Source organism: Eubalaena glacialis, chromosome 7 (assembly GCF_028564815.1).
Source record: "Eubalaena glacialis isolate mEubGla1 chromosome 7, mEubGla1.1.hap2.+ XY, whole genome shotgun sequence".
NCBI lineage: Eukaryota > Metazoa > Chordata > Mammalia > Artiodactyla > Balaenidae > Eubalaena > Eubalaena glacialis.
The window spans coordinates 23,768,656-23,787,584 of NC_083722.1; the positions used below are offsets into that span (position 1 = coordinate 23,768,656).

The 18,929-nt window shown below is 53.0% G+C and overlaps 2 protein-coding genes across 7 annotated transcripts; one reads left to right on the forward strand and one right to left on the reverse strand.

Moving 5' to 3' along the window:
* Positions 1-874: 874 nt before the first annotated feature.
* On the reverse strand, positions 875-14,768 carry CCHCR1 (coiled-coil alpha-helical rod protein 1). 6 transcript variants are annotated; one of them, XM_061195957.1, is made up of 18 exons: positions 14,658-14,768; positions 13,551-13,617; positions 13,259-13,472; positions 11,215-11,518; positions 8,552-8,715; positions 8,301-8,436; positions 7,993-8,103; positions 7,630-7,779; positions 7,087-7,197; positions 6,761-6,867; positions 3,636-3,748; positions 3,422-3,467; positions 3,126-3,262; positions 2,809-2,997; positions 2,610-2,711; positions 1,625-1,776; positions 1,355-1,487; positions 875-1,138 (listed from the first exon to the last, which is right to left on the reverse strand). In XM_061195957.1, the coding sequence occupies exons 2-18, from the start codon at positions 13,564-13,566 to the stop codon at positions 1,029-1,031; spliced, it is 2,295 nt and encodes a 764-aa protein (XP_061051940.1). In that variant the 5' UTR covers positions 13,567-13,617; positions 14,658-14,768; the 3' UTR covers positions 875-1,028. The 6 variants fall into 6 exon arrangements, 5 of the variants coding, with proteins under 5 accessions (XP_061051940.1, XP_061051941.1, XP_061051939.1 ...); XM_061195958.1 differs by having other exon boundaries at positions 1,355-1,484; positions 14,658-14,767; XM_061195956.1 differs by having other exon boundaries at positions 1,355-1,526; positions 14,658-14,767.
* Positions 14,769-15,140: 372 nt separating this feature from the next.
* TCF19 (transcription factor 19) lies at positions 15,141-18,800 on the forward strand. Its single transcript, XM_061194924.1, has 4 exons — positions 15,141-15,207; positions 15,632-16,196; positions 17,246-17,801; positions 18,062-18,800. The coding sequence occupies exons 2-4, from the start codon at positions 15,959-15,961 to the stop codon at positions 18,300-18,302; spliced, it is 1,035 nt and encodes a 344-aa protein (XP_061050907.1). The 5' UTR covers positions 15,141-15,207; positions 15,632-15,958; the 3' UTR covers positions 18,303-18,800.
* Positions 18,801-18,929: the final 129 nt, after the last annotated feature.

Consider the following 18,929-nt stretch of genomic DNA (forward strand, 5'->3'; position numbering starts at 1 on the left):
CCCCCGCAGTAAGGGACACCACTGTCCCTCGTGGCTCACTTTTGAGGACTTCATTCCTCTCTCTCCTCATCCCGCGGCCACACCCCAAACCCATCCTCCACAGCCAGCCAACAGATCTCTTAAAAATGTTAAGTCAAATCGTGTGGCTGTCCCCAGTTTTAAAAGTACTCTAAGGACTTTCTACTGATTTAGAGTAAAATCCAAGCTCCACCAGGCCTGGCCTCTCCCTGCAGCATCCTCCCTCGGGCTCCCTCCAGCCTCCGCACCTGCGCACCCTGTGCCCGCCCTCGTGCTCCTCCCAGGGGGCTGCACAGCCTGCTCCTCACCTCACTCCGGCCTCAGCACCACATCCCTCCTGAGAGAGGCCTTGCCTGCCCCCCATCTAATGCCGCCCCTCCCCACACAGCCAGTTTCTACCACATCACTGTCATTTATTTTTTCCCTTCATATTCATAGCACTTATTATTGTTTGAAATGCTCATTTGTTCATGTAAGTACTTGCCCGTCGTCTGTCTCTCCCACCGGACTGTAAGTGCCACGGGAGCAGGGACCCGCCCGTCAAGCCCACCACAGTGGCCCCCCGGGGCAGGATGCTGCCTGGATCTGCGATTCCTGTCGAACATGTGAATGTTTTATCTGCTTCATTCCTGGCACTGACCACCTTCCAGAGGTAGTTTTAAAACAAAAGTTGAGAATAAAAAGAAACCTGGAGCTTCTCCAAAAACTTCCTGGGCAGCCTGGGAAAGGGGTTTCGAAAAAGGAATCATCTAGAGAAAGAGCTGTGTGGGGGGCCACTTCTCACATTTCCCGGACAAGAGAGGCTGCAGGGAGAAAACTTCCTTATATTCCCAGAGAGAACTGTCCAAACAATGGCTCCTACTGTAGTCATCTTTATTGAGCCATGGGAGAATTCACAACATCTTGGTGGCTGGTGTCCCCGAAGGCAGCTGGATGGGAAGGGAGCTGGGCTGGACCCCCTCCCCAACCCACTCCTCCTCTATCCTCATCTTTCCGGTCCTCGCAGCTGCTCAGTGGCAGACAGAAGAAGAGGTCTGGCTGTCTCCTTCACAAATAGCTTCCTCTTTGGAAATGGCCTCACTCAGGCCCTGCAAGTCATCGAGCAGGACAGAAAGGGATCCTGGGAAAGAAGACCCCAAGGGACAGGAGGTGGACAAGAGAAGGCTGTCACCGTCACGCCGCAGGATGTGAGGGTTATGAGGGAGAAGGCTCCTGGTCCAAGGCGGGCGTGAATAAGAGAGGCTGTGGGCCTCCAGGGGTCACAGAGAACAAGGCTCATGCATTGCAGAGTGCCTGGAGGAGAGATGCGTGAAGTCCCCCGCCATCTGTCCCTTACCTTTGATGGACTCCTTGGTGCATAGGGCCGCTGCCGGAGGTGCAGGCGCTGAAGACTCTGAGGGCCTGGGGCTGGACTCCACAGGTAACCCCTTATCCGATGGGGAAGGAAGAACTGCCAACAGTCGCTGCTGCTTGTAACGGGAGAGGAGACCCTCTTGCTGCAAGGTGGCCTGGGAAGGAGAGGGTTAAACGCCACCAAGCCCGGGCAGAGCCCCCTCCCCTTTCCACAGCTCTGCTCCCTGAGAAGAGCCCCGTCTCCTCCTCCTACCAGCATGAGGTTCTTGTCTCTCTCCAGCTCCTTCAGGCGCTGGGTCAGCCGCTGTCCCTCCTCCTTTCGGGCCTCATCCTGCAGGCGCCGCAGCTCCTGGTTCCGCTCCTTTTCCCGGGTGGCTTTGCGCTGGATCTGGCGCAGGGAGACCACTACGGGAAAGCCAGGCCTCAGAGGGGACGGGTGTTGGGCAGCCTAGAGGCCATGAGGCACCGTGAAAACAAGCTTGGAAGGATGGGCAGGAACACTGGGTCCCCAGCTCTGTGACTCAGGTGAGCCACTGATACTTTGTGGCTTTCAGTCTGCCGTACAGAGGGAGGGGAGTCTGATGCTCTAGGATCCTATGAATCTGCGAACCCAAAGTACCTCCCCCATCACTGAAGCTTCCCAGAGTCCTGCAGGGGAAATCTGAATAGGGACTGGATACCAGATTTTGTGCAATTCATATTCATTTTCTTAAAGTGTGACAATGGTATTGAGGTTACATAGGAAAATATCCTATTTGTGGGAGATGCAGCTGAACAGTCAGGATGTTTGCAACTTACTTTCAATAATTCCCCCCAAAATATTTATATATCAATATGTGTATATATACAGATAGGAAATGTGACCAAAGGTTATTAACTGCTGCCTCTAACCAGAGAAGGTATATGAGTATCCATTACATGATTCTTTTAACTTGGCTAGGTGTTTGAAATTTTTCCCAATAAAAAGTTGGGGGTAATCGTTGGTATGAGATGTCAGACTGCCTTTGCGGAGGGGGGTGACTGGGAGGGGCTGCAGGGGATCCAGGGCTGGTCAAGTGCTGTTGCTTGATATGGCTGCTGGCTATATATGGGTGTTTACCACCTGAGAATTCATCTTCCTTGATAACTTCATGACCCGCACACTTCCAAAAAGCTTTAAAAATAAAGTTTTTAAAATAACCTCATGCCTCAACACTTCCTTCTTCCTGAAAACCCACGTCCACCCCAGCCAATCTCACCGGCCTTGGTGTGTTCCCTGCGAGCCTCGTTCAGTCTCCTTTCTGATTCTGAGAGCTGCTCCCGCAGTCGAGTCTCCACTTCGGCCACCTTCTCCTGCAGCGCTGGGGTGGAGGTGCACGTGGGGTGTCAGGGGAGCCTTGGTTCATGGTTCCCACCCCCGCCCCCACCATGGGTCTGCCCACGGCCCCTCCTGCACACCTTGCCCGTAGATCTCCTGCTGCTGGGTCAGCTCCTGCCGGAGACTGGCAGCCTCCGCCGTGCTCTCCTGTTGGCCCTGGCGAGCCGCCTCCAGCTGCAGCCCCAAAGTGGCCAGGGACTCCTGGGTGCGCTGCAGCTCCTGCTCCAGCTGCTGGGCCACTTCGCTCAGCTTCTGCCGCTCCGCCTCCCCTGGGAAGATGTGGTGCCCACTCAGGCTTCTCCATACCCTAGACCCCAGCTCTTCCCTCTTCCTCTTCATCCCCCAGACTCAGACTCTGGCCCCGGCTCAAGCTCGGTGACTTGAGGACCAGGTGTACCTTGCTCCCGGGCCCGGCCCACCTCCTGCTGGATGATGTGGGCGCTCAGCTGCAGTTCTGCGTCCAGACGGTTCCGTTCCTCCCGCAGCTGCTCCAGCTCCAGGCTCATATCCGTGGCCGGTGGGGGTCGGGGGCAGCTGAGACAGGGAAGGGAAACAGAGATGGGGGGAATCACCCAGCTGCCTGACCCCTAAGCCCCCATCCTTCCTCCATCCTCGCTTTTTTGGGTCCCAGCAACCAACACCTTAAAGCCCCACTCCTGCCCCTGATCCACCTCAAAGTGGCCCAAACTTTACCTCTCCTGGCGCAGCTGAGCAAGGGCCAGTTTTCGAGCCATCAGGCCTGGGGAAGAAAAGGCAGAGAGCAACAGAGAGGTGAGCTTGTGGAGGAGAAGAGGGAAAACGGGAGATGCCCGGACTGGTAAGGAGGAGGCAGGAAGGTGGGTGTAGGATGAGAGAGCTGCTGGGGCAGTGACAGGGGCAGGACGCATCTGGCAGTTGCCCTACCCACCCTGAATGGTGTGGACCTTGCGGACGGCATAGCTGACTCGGCTGCTGAGGCCGGGCAACCGGGCTGCGGCCTGCTTCACCTCTGCCATGGCGCTCTGGAGCCAGGTCTGAAAGCTGGAGAAGACACAAAGTCATGACCCTTCAACCCCATCTTATTTCCAAAAGGACTTGATCCCCTCTATCCTGTATTGCTATGTACGTGGGGAAAGCAGGGAAGGGGAAATCAGAGCAAGGGCAAGAGAAGCTGAAGCCAAGAGTAGGGGCCCCAACTCTGTGCCCTGCCAGTCGTGAAAGAAAACTGAGAGCTTAAGCCCCTTAGTCATTGTCAAATAAAAATGATGCAGTTGCTCATAAGAAAAGCACAGCTAGGGACTTCCCTGGTGGTCCAGTGGTTAAGTCGCCGTACTTCCACTGCAGGGGGTGTGGGTTTGATCCCTGGTCGGGGAACTAAGATCCCGCATGCTGCGTGGCCCAGACAAAAAAAAAAAAAAAAGGCGCAGCTATTCCTGGTCCCAAAACCTACATAAGCTTCTCATTTGCGTCCTTGCAATCAGTGTCTTTAGAAACAACCCTACGGTAAAAACAATAATCAGGTTCATGAGGTCACACCTTATCTGGACTCAGATGCCATCACAAAGTAAAGGGTTCAGGAACATCGATTCTATGGGGGCTAAAACAAGTGCCCTAAAGCAGGCTTATCTCTAGCTGATTTAGACTTTTGCACCTCAGGCCTCCAGGTGCGTCTCCAGGTTTGGGGAGTCTCCTGCCGCCATATGCCACGTTTGGGGTGTATGAACTTATGTGCATTCTTCTATGGAACAAAGCCCATAGCTTCCATCAGTTTGCCCCAAGAAGGCATTAAATAATTGTACATCTTTTCAAGCAATGTGCTAAGCTTATTTCTCACGATCTGCTTTTTGATCACTATTATGTATCAGAGATCAAAGTTATCCTCTCTAACAAGTCCCTGATACCAACAAAGGCCGGGTCCACATGCTTTATCAGCTGGCTGTGCCCAAAGCAGGATCAACGTGGCTCATGGAAGTTGAGAAGTCTAAATGGGTCCCCTGGGAGGAGGGCCTATGCAGCACCCAGGGGAAAAACAAGCGGACGACAAAGGCTGAAGGCTGTATCCCTAGCAGCACAGCAGAGATCACTTTTATCTGAAAATTGTTTGAGCGGGTGCTTCCAACACCTACTGTGGTTCTTATGAAAGCCTTTTCCTGACAGGATCTCCAAGCCACCAAGAGGCTAACAAACCTGGCAACAATCCGAGCTTGGGTTGTTTTAGGCCACGTGGACTTTTTGGCAATAAATCATTAGCAAGGACCATTTCAGTTCTGTCCTGGTATCAAAGTAAAACCCTGTCCACAGTGTATCTTTCTGTCTTCCTGGAGGTAGGAGGCACATGCAATGGATTGAATCTGGGCAGTAGTTCATCATAACTAGTCTCTCTAATGCCATGCACGCTTGAAATTTTTCATGAAATTTTTTTTTTTGGTTAAATTAGTCCTCAAGGTACAAATCCAACAGAAGGGGATGGTAGGCAAGGACCCACCCTGCATCACAATTTTTCTAAGCCAAAACTGTTATGTGATCCATCTAGAAGAGCCTCATGGTAAAAGTGAACATTTACAGAATGCAGACAATAAGCCAGGCACTGTGCTGAGAGCTCTCCTCAGACCACCTCAGTGTCCCCATGTCCAAAGCCGAGGAGGGATTGTTACCTGTGCAAAGAAACCTGTGCTTCTCCTTAGAGGTCTTTCTAAAGGTTATCTAACAATAGCTGTGAAGGAAACACCTAGGAAGTTGGTATGAGAGACAGGCTTGCAACTGATTAAAAAGGAAACTGGCAGGGAGGGGGAAGGGTAAGCTGGGAGGAAGTGAGAGAGTGGCGTGGACTTATATATACTACCAAATGTAAAATAGATAGGTAGTGGGAAGCAGACACATAGCACAGGGAGATCAGCTTGGTGCTTTGTGACCACCTAGAGGGGTGGGATAGGAAGGGTGGGAGGGAGACCCAAGAGGGAAGAGATATGGGGATATATGTATATGTATAGCTGATTCACTGTGTTATATAGCAGAAACTAACACACCATTGTAAAGCAATTATACTCCAAAAAAGATGTTAAAAAAATAAACAAATAAATAAATAAATAAAGGGGGGGGGGAAGGAAACTGCAATAAAGCGAGTCACACGAATTTTCTGGGTTCCCAGTGCATATAAAAGTTATGTTTATGCTATACTGTAGTCCATTAAGTGTGCAATAGCATTACGTCTGAAAAAACAACTAAACATTTAAAAACAGCATTAATTTTAAAACAATGCTGTTGGAAAAACAAATGGCACCAATAGACTTGCTCGACACAGAGTTGCCGCAAACCTTCGATTTGTAGCAGCATCTGTGAAGTTAATAAAGCAAAGTACAATAAAAAGAGGTATACCTGTGGGTGTTCAGCTTTAAAAAAAATAGATTAAATTTTTTCCAACTCAACAGGGCATGCCTGCAAAATTTGAAAGAAAGAAAGAGAGGGAGGGAGGGAGGGAGAGAGAGAGAGAGAGGGAGGGAGGGAGGGAGGGAGGGAAGGAGGGAGGGAAGGAGGGAGGGAAGGAGGGAGGGAAGGAGGGAGAGAGAGAGAAAGAAAGAAAGAAAGAAAGAAAGAAAGAAAGAAAGAAAGAAAGAAAGAAAGAAAGAAAGAAAGAAAGGAAGGAAGGAAGAGAGAAAGAAAGAAAAAGAAAGAGAGAAAGGAGGGAAGGAAGAAAGATCAAGTGTCCACATTCCCCATCCTCGAACAATTCTGAAGGTGGAGACCCTCCTAGGTGCTCTATTTAGCTCAAGCCGTTACTAACTGCAAGAGGAAGTTAGTAATACCTCATCTCCAGCCAAACACGCAGTGGGTGGGAGTCATAACAAGTGACCCTGCTGTGAATGTGGAAGGGGGTTGCCCCAGGAAAAAACAAACACAAAGATTTTACAGGGCTACATACCTCCAGCCCTGCAGCCCTGCATCCTCCACATGGCCAGCTTTCTAGCCCCTCTTGCCTGAGGCTCTTAAACTCCAAGATGCCCAGGAAGCTGTCGAAGCAGAAATGCTACTCCACCCACCCTCCATCCCAGATACCTGCTGACAGCATTGGCCACAAGCTTCAGCTGCTCTTCCGCTGTGGCTGTCTGCTGCTGCTCCCGGCGCCGGGCCTCCTGAGTGCGGCTCAGCTCCGTCTGCAGGGCCTAGGAAGGATACGGTAAAGAACATGGTCCCCTCAGGACTTCCCTGGCGGTCCAGTGGTTAAGACTGCTCGCTTCCACTGCAGGGGGCACGGGTTTGATCCCTGGTTCGGAGAACTAAGATCCCACATGCCACGTGGTACAGCCAAAACAAACCAAAAGTGTCCCCCTCCCTGAGGTTTCCCTGCCCTCCCTCAGCCTCTGCCCATCTCAGACACTGACCTTGGCACCCATCCGCTCTACCTCCACTTCTGCAGCTTTGTCCTGCAGGGAGCGCTGCAGGATGGCCTGCTCCTGGCACTGGGTTTTGACTCCTTCCTGGAGCTCTGCCACCTGGGGGAGGAGAGGAGGCAGGTCTAGAGCCAAAGCTGTAGGGGAGGCATTGGGAAGGAAGGGGCAGGTGCAGGGGTCTCTGAAAGAAGGCCACACATGGAGACAGTAAGCCCGGGTTCCTAAGAATGGAGTCTGGGTCCAGGTTTCCTTCCAGAAGCATGTTCCCCATGCCCACACCTTAAGGAACTACCCTGTGACCGACCCACCAGGACCCGTGGCCAGCCTCTGCCCGTGCCACCCACCCATCCTTGGACACTGTCCCCTTCTGGGGGAGGCCGGCCCACCTCATGAGAGCAGGTCCTTGTCAGCCTTTGCTCAGGGCTGCGCTGCCAGCATGTGGGAACCACCCAAGTATTTGGTGAATAAATGCCACCCCTCCTGTAAGGAGCAGAGAGCTGGGGGAGAGCATGGGGAGAGAGGGTGCCAGGTGACCTGTCCCTTCAGCTGCTCCACGCATTCTCTGTGCTCCAGCTCCTGGGCCTTCAGCTGCACCAAAAGGGCAAACACCTTCTCCCGCCAGCGCTTCAGCAGGGACTGGCACTTCTCGGTGAACTCGGGCTCCAGGCAGTCTGAAGGCTGAACCTGAGGGTGGAGGAAGTGGGGAGAGTGTGGGCTCCTGGGGGAGCAGAGGAAGGAGGTGGGTTTTATTTCTTCTGTCCTGCCCAGGCATCAGGAGCCACAGCAAGAAGAGGCGTTCAGGGGAAGAAAGACGCGGGCAGGTTCTAGGAGCGGCACACCGACCCCTCCCACGCACAGGGGGCACCCAGGGGCGAGGGGCCTGGGCCAGGGGCCTACCCTCCGGGCCAGCTCCTCCTCCTGCATGCAGAGGATGTGCGTGAGGCTCTGCACGCGCACCTGCAGCAGCTCCGCGGTGGTGTGCAGGCCGGCCTGGTCCTCCCGCAGGTGCTTCGGGCAGGGTCGGGGGAGAGAGAGAGGACAGCTAGCTACCTCTTGTCGGGTCTCCCAGTGGCCCTCGGGCGGCGGCCAGGCTGTGTGCCCCTTGACAGCACTGCCTTCTCTCCCGGGGACTGTGCTCTTCTCCAGGGCCCCCTAGCCCAGGACCTGAGCCCTCACGTCCCACCCCATGCCCAGCGCTCTCTCACCTGCACGGTTTCTAGAAGCTCCTGTCGCTCTGATTCCCACATCTGACTGTGGACCTCGGGAGGGACCTGCTCCCCCACGTACCTCCTTAGGTTCTCAACCAAGGTCGCCTGAGCCTCTAAATCCTCTTGGGTCTTCCTAGGGTTGGGGTGGGAGCAGGGTAGCCATCGGGGGGCACCCTGGAGACCCACCCCACCCACCAACCCACGAATGCCAGACCAACTGCCCTTCGGTCGCCCACCCGCCCACTCACCTCAGCTGCTTCCGCAGCAGCTCGGCCTCCCTCTGGGCCGCAGCCAGCTCCTCGGCTTCTCCTGACCTCCTGGTTTCCAGACTACTCAGAGACTTCTCCAGGCCCCCAGCTTTGCTAGTCAAACTGGAAAGAGCCTCCCGGTGAGCCTGTGTCAAGGAGGAGAGCTATGGAGAGAAGGGAGGGCTCAGCAGGGGCCAGCTCGCCCACACCTGGGCTTTCCAAATCCGCCCTCTGCTTTGGCCCTGCCCTTCACTCCCACCTTCTGTGACCTTGGACAAGCACCCAAGAAATCACCCAACTGTGCACAGCAAAACGGAGACCATCCTTGGTGCCTCACTCCCCATCACCCTCCAATCCACCAGCAGTTCCTGTCAGGTCTCCTGCCAAAACATTGTCACTTCTCTCCATGTCCAGTGCCACCAACCTGAGGTAACCCACCCTCATCTCTGGCCTGGACAATGGCAACCATCTCCTGACCGGTCTTAGAAACCTCCAGTGGCTTACCACAGCGTTCAGACCGGCTTCTTCCCTGGGCCTGTGAAACCTGTCGTGCCTTGGCCTCTGCCTGCTTCTCTGAGCTCTGTCCTGTTTCTCCCACTGCCCGCTCTGCTCCAGCCACAGTGCTCTCCCACCGTCCCCCCAACAAGTCTGCTCTTTCCCACCTCAGAGTCGACCTGGAGGCTTGGCTTCCCCCAGCTCCTCAGATCTCAGTGATGCCGCCTCGTGGGGAAGGCCTCCCCGGACCGCTACTCCCTACCCAGCACCTGCGCTGTCCTATCACCTGTTCGTGCCCTTCCTGCACTTCTTATCACTATGAAATGATCCTGCTTCTGCACGTGCTTACTGTCTGCTTCCCCCCATCCAGAAGGAAGCCCTAGGAAGGCAGGGAGCTTGTCCTTTTCTCACAGCACCACCAACAGTGGTTAAGGGTGTCAGATACGCTGAAGGAGTCATGGTTCGGCCGGTGAAGGAGGGAAAGTGGCTGCCCTCACTTCCGGTCTGCCCGCCTCTAGCCCTATCTCTATACCATAGTCACTGTGAGCTTTTGGGACACGAATCACAAAACTGGTCCTTTTACACATAAAATATAAACCTGATCATGTAATTTCCCTGTTAAAACCTTTCAGCGGTTACCCATTGCTCTTAAGGTAAAGTATAAAGTTGAACAGGCCCAAGGACTCACACTCCACCCCAACACCCAGAGCCCCTCTCATCGCCTGCACTCAGGCCCCTCTGGCCTCCTCCCATTCACATCTACTTGCAGCCAAGTGTCACACCAGCCCCCATCACCTCCCCACATGCCTGCCCACCAGCTAACTCCTATTTTTTTTATTTTAATTAATTAATTAATTTATTTATTTATAGCCGCATTGGGTCTTCGTTGCCGTGCGCGGGCCCCCTTCAGCTGCGGCCAGCGGGGGCCACTCCTCGCCACCGCGCGCGCGGGCCTCTCATTGCAGTGGCCCCTCCCACTGCAGAGCATGGGCTCTAGGCGCGTGGGCCTCAGCAGTTGTGGCACGCGGGCTCCAGAGCGCAGGCTCAGTAGCTGTGGCGCACGGGGCCAGCTGCTCCGCAGCATGTGGGATCCTCCCAGACCAGAGCTCAAACCCTTGTCCCCTGCACTGGCAGACGGACTCTCAACCACTGCGGCACCAGGGAAGCCCGCCAACTCCTATTTAACACAAATGTCAACTTCTTATCATTAAGCATCTTTCATGAATCTAAAGGCTCTTTATATTTTTCTTTGAACGATCTCTTCTGTCCATTTTCTGCCTGGACTGCTGTCTTTCTCTTCTTGATTTCTAGGCACACGTTATATAGTAGGGATATTAGCTTTTTCTTGTGATATGACCTGGAAATATTCTTCTATAGTTTATCACTTACCCTTTAATTTTACTTTTATTTTGTCATTCCTAAGTTTGGTATTATAAAGTCAATATATCAATCTTTTCCTTAATGGCTCTGGATTTTGATTCACAGGTAGAAAGGTTTCCCCATTCCCAGGTTATAAAGGAATTCACCCATATTTTCTTCCAATATCTTTATGGTTTCATTTCCTAACATGTCGACTGATTAGGGTGGCCTTCCCAAACCCCCAGACCAGTCAGGGCTCCTTTGTCCTTCTCCTTCATGGCTCTTTTCCCAATGCAATTAATTAACTAGAATTAAATTAAGCATTGAATGTGTGTATCCCCCACTAGGCTGTCAGCTCCACCCACAAGGGCAGAGAGTTGGCTGATTTGCTCACCCCAGTGTCCCGGCTCTTGTCTCAGGGATGGCAAAGAGTAAGCACGGATAAATGCTTGCTGACTGAATAATCGCCCCTTCCCAGTCCACCTTAGGACCCCACTCCCACCTCCCTCGCTCTCCCTCCCACAGTGTTCCCAGATGAACTGGGTACCTGGAGTAAAGTAGAAAGACAAACTACTTCCTACTGGAAGAGGAAGGAGGGCTTCAAGTGGTGGGAGGTCTCCTGAGTCCTGGCGGAAAAGGGCAATCTGAATAAGACCAACACATCCAAGTTCTCCCTCTTTCCAGGTCACCTGTTTCTTTCACCTTCACCAAACATCTCATCACTCTTTTCTGCAATGCCTGCTCTTTGCTGGGGAGCTCCTGCCCAGCTCACCACTGTGCAGCTGAACCCTTCCCAGGCCCACATTCACCTGCTCTTGGTGCAGCTTCTGAACCTCCTCCAGCTCCCGCTGGCTCCCTTCTTCCAGGTTCTTCCGGACAACCTCGGCCCCGGCCAGGGCAGCACGCAGGCCCTCGGCCTCAGTGCGGCCAGCCTTCTCTGCCCGTGCCAGTGCCTCCAGCTCCATGGCCTGGGCCTCCAGCCTCATCTTCTGCTGCAGCGAGGTCTCCCGCAGCACCCGGACCTCCTCCTCGAGCCGCCGCAGCTCTCGCAGCTGCCGAGAGATCAGCTCAGCCTGCTGGCTCAGGGCCTGCGACCCCGCCAGCTCCACGGACCTTCAAAGACAGGTTAGCACAGGTGAGACCTGTCTCTGGTGCTGGGAGGGTGGCCAAGGCATAAATGGAGACAGGAGAAGGAGGAGAGGATCCCTCTGCTCCCATATGGGGAGCTGGCAGCGGATGAAGCTGGGCCATGGGGATCTCTGCATTTCCGTCACCATCATCATTGATAACAGCCCTACTAAGCATATCTGGGCCCACAGGACCTAAAGGCTAGCTGAGTTCATGGAACATGACCTCTCTCGAGGACAATATACAGGCAGATGTGTTAAACATCAGATGCACATCATTAGGCCACACGTTCTGAACTGCAGAAGCGGGAAGGACACTCAGAGATTTCTGAATTCTGATTTAAGGGCAAGGAAAAGTTTGATGGAGGTGGAAAGAGAGGTCATGGCAACGAGTATCAATATGGTGAGGCCAGGCACTAGTTAAAATCATTTATTGAGTGTTAGGTACACCACATGAGAAGTCTGAGAGTGCAGTACCTCAATAAATTACATAGTCCCAACCGCTGGAGAGCACAGTCTACTGGCGTCACGTAAAGTTGAAACCAGCTTATAACATGGCTCTTGACACAGCTCCCTCACTGAGGCCCAGAACGACAGCATTTTTTTTTTTTTAATTTTAATTTATTTTGGCCGCACCATGCAGCTTGCAGGATCTTAGCTCCCTGACCAGGGACTGAACCTGTGCCCTTGGCAGTGAAAGCAGAGTCCTAACCACTGGCCCGCCAGGGAATTCCCCAGCACCTTTTTTAAGTGGCAGAGATCTGTAGCCTAGAGAAATTAGGTGACTGGCCAAAGGACCCCTAGCTGGTAGCCAAATTAGTCACAAAGAGTCTCTGTCTCCTGACACTCACTCCAATGCTCCCCTTTCATCATTATGCTCCTTTCCCTTTGACGGGGTTCAAGGTAGACTCACCTGCAATCCACTCAAGAACAAAATGGCAGGATGATGTTCCAGTACATTTGGGAAAAGACACACATGAAACAACAAGAATAAGAATCTTCACAGACAACAAATTGACAGATGGCATGGTCAGCTCCGTCAGAATGAATCTACACTACCACAGCACACGGTCTGTACTCCCAGCCCGTACTTCTTCAGACTGCCTTATTCTACGCTTAATACAATCAGCTGTGGGTCAACCTATCTCTTCCTTTAGGATTTAAAATTCTTTGATAGGGGCTTCCCTAGTGGCGCAGTGGTTAAGAATTCGCCTGCTAAGGCAGGGGACACGGGTTCGAGCCCTGCTCCAGGAAGATCCCACATGCCGCAGAGCAACTAAGCCCGTGTGCCACAACTACTGAGCCTGTGCTCTAGAGCCCACGCCCCTACAGCCCGTGCTCCACAACAAGAGAAGCCATTGCAATGAGAAGCCCACGCACCGCAACGAAGAGTAGGCCCCGCTCACTGCAACTAGAGAAAGCCTGTGGGCAGCAACAAAGGCCAACGCAGCCAAAAATAAAACAAATAGATAAATTAATTAAAAAAAAAAATTATCAAAAATAAAATAAAATTCCTTGATATCAGGATCTCTCTTATTCATTTTTGTTATCTTTGTCCCTAGCATCTAGCACACTGCTATTATTTATGCATTGTAGGCAACAACAATTGCTTATATAAAAATGAATAATCATGGAACTAAGGGCTGAAATAGGGTAAGGAATCTATTTCAGGGAAGAAGGGCCACTGGCAAGCAAGCCCAAGAAAACAGCAACATTAGATCTGTACCTGCCTCTCCACCCTGGCTCCTGCCCTTTGCCAGAAACTTCCTGTTCCCACATGGTCACTTGAGGTCTCTGGTTATCTGGCCGCCTCTCTAAGACATCTTGATGGGCTGGGGGCTGAACCAGGGGAATGTCTGAGACCCACATGGGAGCCATTCTTGGCAGAGTTGGAAGGGGCCGAACTTGGAAGTGGGATGGGGGAATCAGCCCAGTGGAACCTGAAGAATCATAAGGACAAAGATGGTCAGTTTCCCAGGGAGACAGAATCACCAGCCCCCTTGCCAGGTCCCACTGACCTGAAGGTCGAAACATTTCCACATTATTTGAAGTCTCTAGAGTCTGTGTCCAGCCATCTATGCTCCCCTGGACAATAGGAGAAACAAGGACACTCCAATTCAATTTTCAGACCACCTTCCAAAGAGAGAGCCCCTACAATAACAGTCATAATCCTTAAATAACAGCCAGGTCCATCTGACTCTTAGCTCCTCTTTATCCTACTTCCCAAAAGAAGTAGGAAATACCTAAAGATCACTTGCTTGTCTCAATCTGGTTCCTGATAGGACTGTGGCAACAGCCATGAGATGGAGAGAATTTACTGAGACAGGCTGAGAGAGGCTCTGGTTTTACTCATACTTTTAGAATTCTGGGCAGTGCCTTTACTCTCCTCCTTAAGTTTCTACAGTCTCTGCCTTTCCTGGATGGAGGTGAGAAAGGAGGTATGCAGTGCAGAGGCTGTGAGCCCAATCTCCAGAGTTCTCTCCATGGCTCACCAAGGCCTTGGGGAAGCCCATCCAGACACCACCAAGCCATGACTCCTGGGTCCTTCCCTATCAAAGCGCTGGCCCAATGCCTGGCCCCTGATGAATGTGGCCACATGTAGGGCAGGACGCCTACCCAGGACCCCCGGGGAATCCAGGCAGCCTAGACCCCTTGGCAGAAAAGCCAGCTTCCTGACGTCGCATCCAAACCCTTCCAGCAACCTTCCTCTCAGTTTCTCTCTATTGTCTCCTCAGCTTCCATTCCTGTCGCCCACCCACCTCTCCAGAGTCCTAGAGCAGAGAGAGAGGTCTTCAAGATCTCCCCACCCTCCCACCCGAATTCATCTATTTTTCCCCCAAGCTGGGATTCCTATCCCTCCCTACATCCTAATTTGCTTTTATCCTGAAGAAATTATTCTGGCCCCTTACTCTCTCATCTCCCAATAGCCTGTTCTCCCTCCCTCCTGTCCCCCAGATATGAGTCTTCGCCCTGCTGGACGCTGAGCTCTAAGGCTGTTCTGACCACCTCATTTGTTCCTTTACCCTGCCCTTGCACCCCTCCACCCTATGGATCCCTGAACCCACCCCCGTACCCCCTCTCAGCCCCTTCCCGCCCCCAACCGACTCTTCCCGAATGCCCCTTACCCGGCGCGAGAGACCCCCTCAGCCCTTTGGCCACACCCCCTACACCTAGCTCCCGGGCGCGGCCTCGGCCCCTGACCGCGCCTGCGCAACGCGGGCAGGTTGGCGGGAGGCTCTAAAGCCTACAAGGCTACCAACCCGGAAGGAGGAGAAGAGGTGCACGCAGGCGCAGTAGTGTCTAAAGACTGGACCAATTAAGGCGTTGGTGGCACCTCCGCCCCCTGGCAGCTCCGCCCAACTCCGGGAACCCGGGAAAACTTGTGAACTAATCAGAAAAAGCGGAAGGCGGGCGATCGGGGACCCTCCCAGCTCGTCGCCCAATGGAGAGAAGGAGGGCAAACGAGATGGCCAATCAGAAACAGCGCGGGGGGCGGGCTCGCTCGGCGGGAGCTTCGGACCCGGGAATTCCGAAGGCGGCGCCGGCGCTGCCCGCGCGCGGAGGCCGCGCCCCTCCTGGCCCTGGTTTCCTCGCTGTCAAACAGCCGCCGGAGCACCAACCCGGGCCGAGCTGGCACTGCCTGGAGAGGGGACCATTCCGAGACTGCACCGCGCGGTAGATACGAACCTGGGCTGGGGCGGGGAGGGAAAAGGCTGGGTTTGCCTTGCATCATCCCGGGAGCCCTTTCTTCTGTTTTTATCCCACCCGGAGAAGTCGGTAAGCAAGGGTTTAGATCCACTTTGCTGGAGAACGTTAGAGACCCGTTTGCACTGCCTTTTGAGGGGTGACAGTGGATACACTTCCCACTGGGATTCAAGCCAACTAGTTATGAGTGAGGGATTGGCCAGAAGAGTGAGGCGTGGGCTAGCAGGAGGGTTACTCTATTTGGATCAGCAGGTTTTACAGGAAGAAGCTTCTCTTCTCCAAATTACACTGAGGTGACAAGTTAATATCACACAGAAGCAGTCCCCACCCTCACCCCCACACCTACAGTTCGAATTTCCCTAGAAGCTGCCTAATGTATTGTTGCCTTGCACAGATTGAAGGCTCCTGGAATACTTAGCAGCCTGAGGATCCGATTCAGCTTCGTGCCACAAGACGCCTTCATTTTTTGCACTACACTGGGACCTTCACCAAATTTTTCAGTTGCAAAGCTGTTGACAGCCAATTTTGCATCGCGTCCTAGGCTCCTTGCACTCTGAATTTGCCCTACTCAGGGAGTGTGCTCAAAGTTGAAATTGCACAAAGGACAGCTCAAGTTTGCATCAGACAGAAAGTGAACTTAGGCCAGATGTGCATGGCCCAGGGAGTGGGAAAGGTGATGGATTCCTAAACTGGAAGAGGTGGTGTGGAGGGGGCACCGCCCATGCTGCCTTGCTTCCAGCTGCTGCGCATAGGGGGCGGCAAGGGTGGCGATCTCTACACCTTCCACCCCCCAAGTGGGGCTGGCTGCACCTACCGCTTGGGGTGCAGGGCCGACCTCTGTGATGTGGCCCTGCGGCCCCAGCAGGAGCCCGGCTTCATCTCTGGAGTCCATGCGGAGCTGCACGCTGAACGCCGGGGTGACGACTGGAGGGTCAGCCTGGAGAACCATAGCAGCCAAGGTGAGAAGTGAGCAGAGCAGCCTTATGCCTGGGCAGTTGCAGTTCTGGGCTGGAATGACCAAGTCTCCACAGGGACTCTGCCTGCCTCCCAAACTCCCCATCAGGTTGGATGGATGGTTGTCATCCAGACCTGTCTTCCCACCAGAAATGTGCAGTGTCAGATCTTTGTGGGGCTGACCCTGTTTAGCTCTTAGAGGGGCTGGGAGGTAGATCCAGGGCCTGGAGTTATCACAGTGGGGTTGTTCTGGGGCCACTGGGGGACAAGCTCAGATTTGACTAAGTTTCCAGATTTGTTTAGGAACCTTGTCCTTAGCTTAGGGCAGTTATATGTTGAATTATGTTTTAATGATCTGGACATGTGTCTTACTCCGACTTGGAGGCAGTTAAGTCAGCCTCAGAAGGCCTGGGTTCCCATCTCAGTTCTGCTACTGGCACCTGGCAGTATCACTTAGGCCTGTCACTTCACCTTTTTAGATCTTAGTTTCCTCTTAGGTAGAATGTAAATCTTTGTAAGGTCTGTTTTGGGGAGTGCTGTGGGGATTGGATATAGTGGCCAACATTCATTTAGTGCTTACTATTATGAGACAAGAACATTTTAAGGGCATTAAATGTAGGTGAGCACAAATACCCCATTTTACAGACAAGGAAAATGAGGCATAAAGAAGCTAACTTGTCCAGGGTCACATGGCTGGTAAGTGGTGGAGCTTGGATTTGAACCCAGACAATCTGAGCTGTGCTGATTAGTACTGAGTTGGAACTGAGTGAAAGTGAGCATCTGAGAATTGGACCTCAGTGAATTGAGGGAAGGAGTTCATTCCCTCCATGTGCCCTGGGGGAGGGCATAAGAAAAATAAACTCATTCCCAACTCACAAGGAGTTTCATATCTGATGTCACCTGCTGAGAGATTTAGAATGTGAGAATTTGATGACAGGTGTCGTGTTCTTCCTCATGTTCCCCAGAAAACCAGACAGGACCAGATTTCTCCACTTCTGACCTGTCATTTGTTTTTGTCGTTCTCTGTATTTGTCTGGTGCCCCACAATCAACAGGGACTTTGGTCAATAATGTCCGACTCCCAAGGGGTCACAGGCTGGAGTTGAGTGATGGTGACCTTCTGACCTTTGGCCCTGAAGGGCCCCCAGAAACCAGCCCCTCAGAGTTCTACTTGTTTCAGCAAGTCCGAGTCAAACCTCAAGATTTTGCTGCCATTACTACCCCACGGTCTAGGGGAGAAGAGGGAACCGGGGTTGGTTTCCGGCCCATGCTGCCCTCCCAGGGGGCTCCACAGCGCCCCCTCAGCACCCTCTCCCCTGCCCCCAAAGCCACGCTGATCCTCAACTCCATTGGCAGCCTCAGCAAGCTCCACTCCCAGCCCCTCACCTTCTCACGGAGTGGGGGTAGGCCACAGAGCCTGCCTCTTCCCACTCCAGCTGGGGAAGTGGGGACCACCCCTTCTGTCCCACCCCCAAGAAACCGGAGGAAATCAGCTCACCGCGTGTTGGCAGAACTGGATGATGAGAGAGAGGCTCCCAAGAGCCCCCCACCGGTCCTTATGGAGCCCAGGAAGAAACTCCGTGTAGAGAAAACCCCACTGACACCCAGTGGGTAAGTGGAGAGAACTTTGTCTCGTATTTCACTGCCTTTTGATTCTTTTAGAACCCTAGGCTGGGAAGTAGCTCTCTGCTTGGGGGATGGGGATGGGAGATGGAACAGAAGTTGGAATGACAAGACCTGGGTTAGTTCTTCTAACCAGATTCACCTTTAGTCTAGTGAATCTATATAGGTTCACTCTGCAGTTATCCAGGGGAAAGTTCTAGGCCTCTGCAGGTTTCCAGTGACCCTGGTTTTTGTGTCACTTTCTTCAGAAATCGACGTGGGCGTCCTCGGAAACACCCAGTGAGCAACCCCAGGGCTCCCCCTACAGTTGGGGGCGGGGAGCACTGTGCAGCCCCTTGTTGCTGCCTACCCCAAGAAGAGACAGTAGCCTGGGTTCAGTGTGATGGTTGTGACATCTGGTTCCATGTGGCCTGTGTTGGTTGCAGCATCCAGGCTGCCAGGGAGGCCGACTTCCAGTGCCCAGGCTGTCGTGTAGGCATCCAGACCTAAGGCCCACCACCAAAGCACCAGAGGACAGAGCTGGCACCTCCAGGACATGGGTGGACACTGGGGTGCCAATGGGTCCTAAGAGATACCCTCTTCTTCCCTTGCCTCTCTAGGAGGGAATGACTACAGGGGAAGGGTCCATTCCTATGGATTATCAATTCAAGGCCTGGAGCAGGCCCTCATGGCCAAGGTAACAGAAGAGATGGCTTCCTGCCAAAGATATTGCTGCCTCCAGGAAGTTGCTAGTGAGCTGGAAATTCCTACTTGTCACAAGCTGTAGGTCCTTGTTGTCATGGACACTAGAATGTCTGGTCAAGAGAACCCATCAATTGCAGAGGTCATGCCTGGGAAGTTATAAGCCCCAGACTTGAACAAGCAAGTTCTAAATGTTCCTGATGGCATCGCCTAAGGCATCTCTGGGAAAACCTAGGGCACAGCCCCCAAACTTCCTTACATTGTGAGCAGTCCTGCCGCTGACCACCATGATTGTGACCTGACTTTTCAGAGCTTTGCTTCCATTTCCAAATAAAGAATGAGCAGCTTCATATACTCCAAGGTACTTACTCTTTTTGTGGGTCTGATACTCCTTGCTTTCCAATTTTTGAGAGAATGGAGTGGTAAAGTCTGGAA

Coding starts and splice junctions, on each gene's coding strand:
- TCF19 (XM_061194924.1), top strand. CDS start 15,959: ATGCTGCCTTGCTTCCAGCTGCTGCGCATAGGGGGCGGCAAGGGTGGC. Junction 16,197..17,245: donor GGAGAACCATAGCAGCCAAG/GTGAGAAGTGAG, acceptor CACAATCAACAG/GGACTTTGGTCAATAATGTC. Junction 17,802..18,061: donor ACCCCACTGACACCCAGTGG/GTAAGTGGAGAG, acceptor CACTTTCTTCAG/AAATCGACGTGGGCGTCCTC.
- CCHCR1 (XM_061195960.1), bottom strand. CDS start 14,130: ATGTGGCCACATTCATCAGGGGCCAGGCATTGGGCCAGCGCTTTGATA. Junction 8,716..11,214: donor AGAAGCTGCACCAAGAGCAG/GTGAATGTGGGC, acceptor TTCTCTCCATAG/CTCTCCTCCTTGACACAGGC. Junction 7,780..7,992: donor AGGAGGAGCTGGCCCGGAGG/GTAGGCCCCTGG, acceptor CTCCACCCTCAG/GTTCAGCCTTCAGACTGCCT.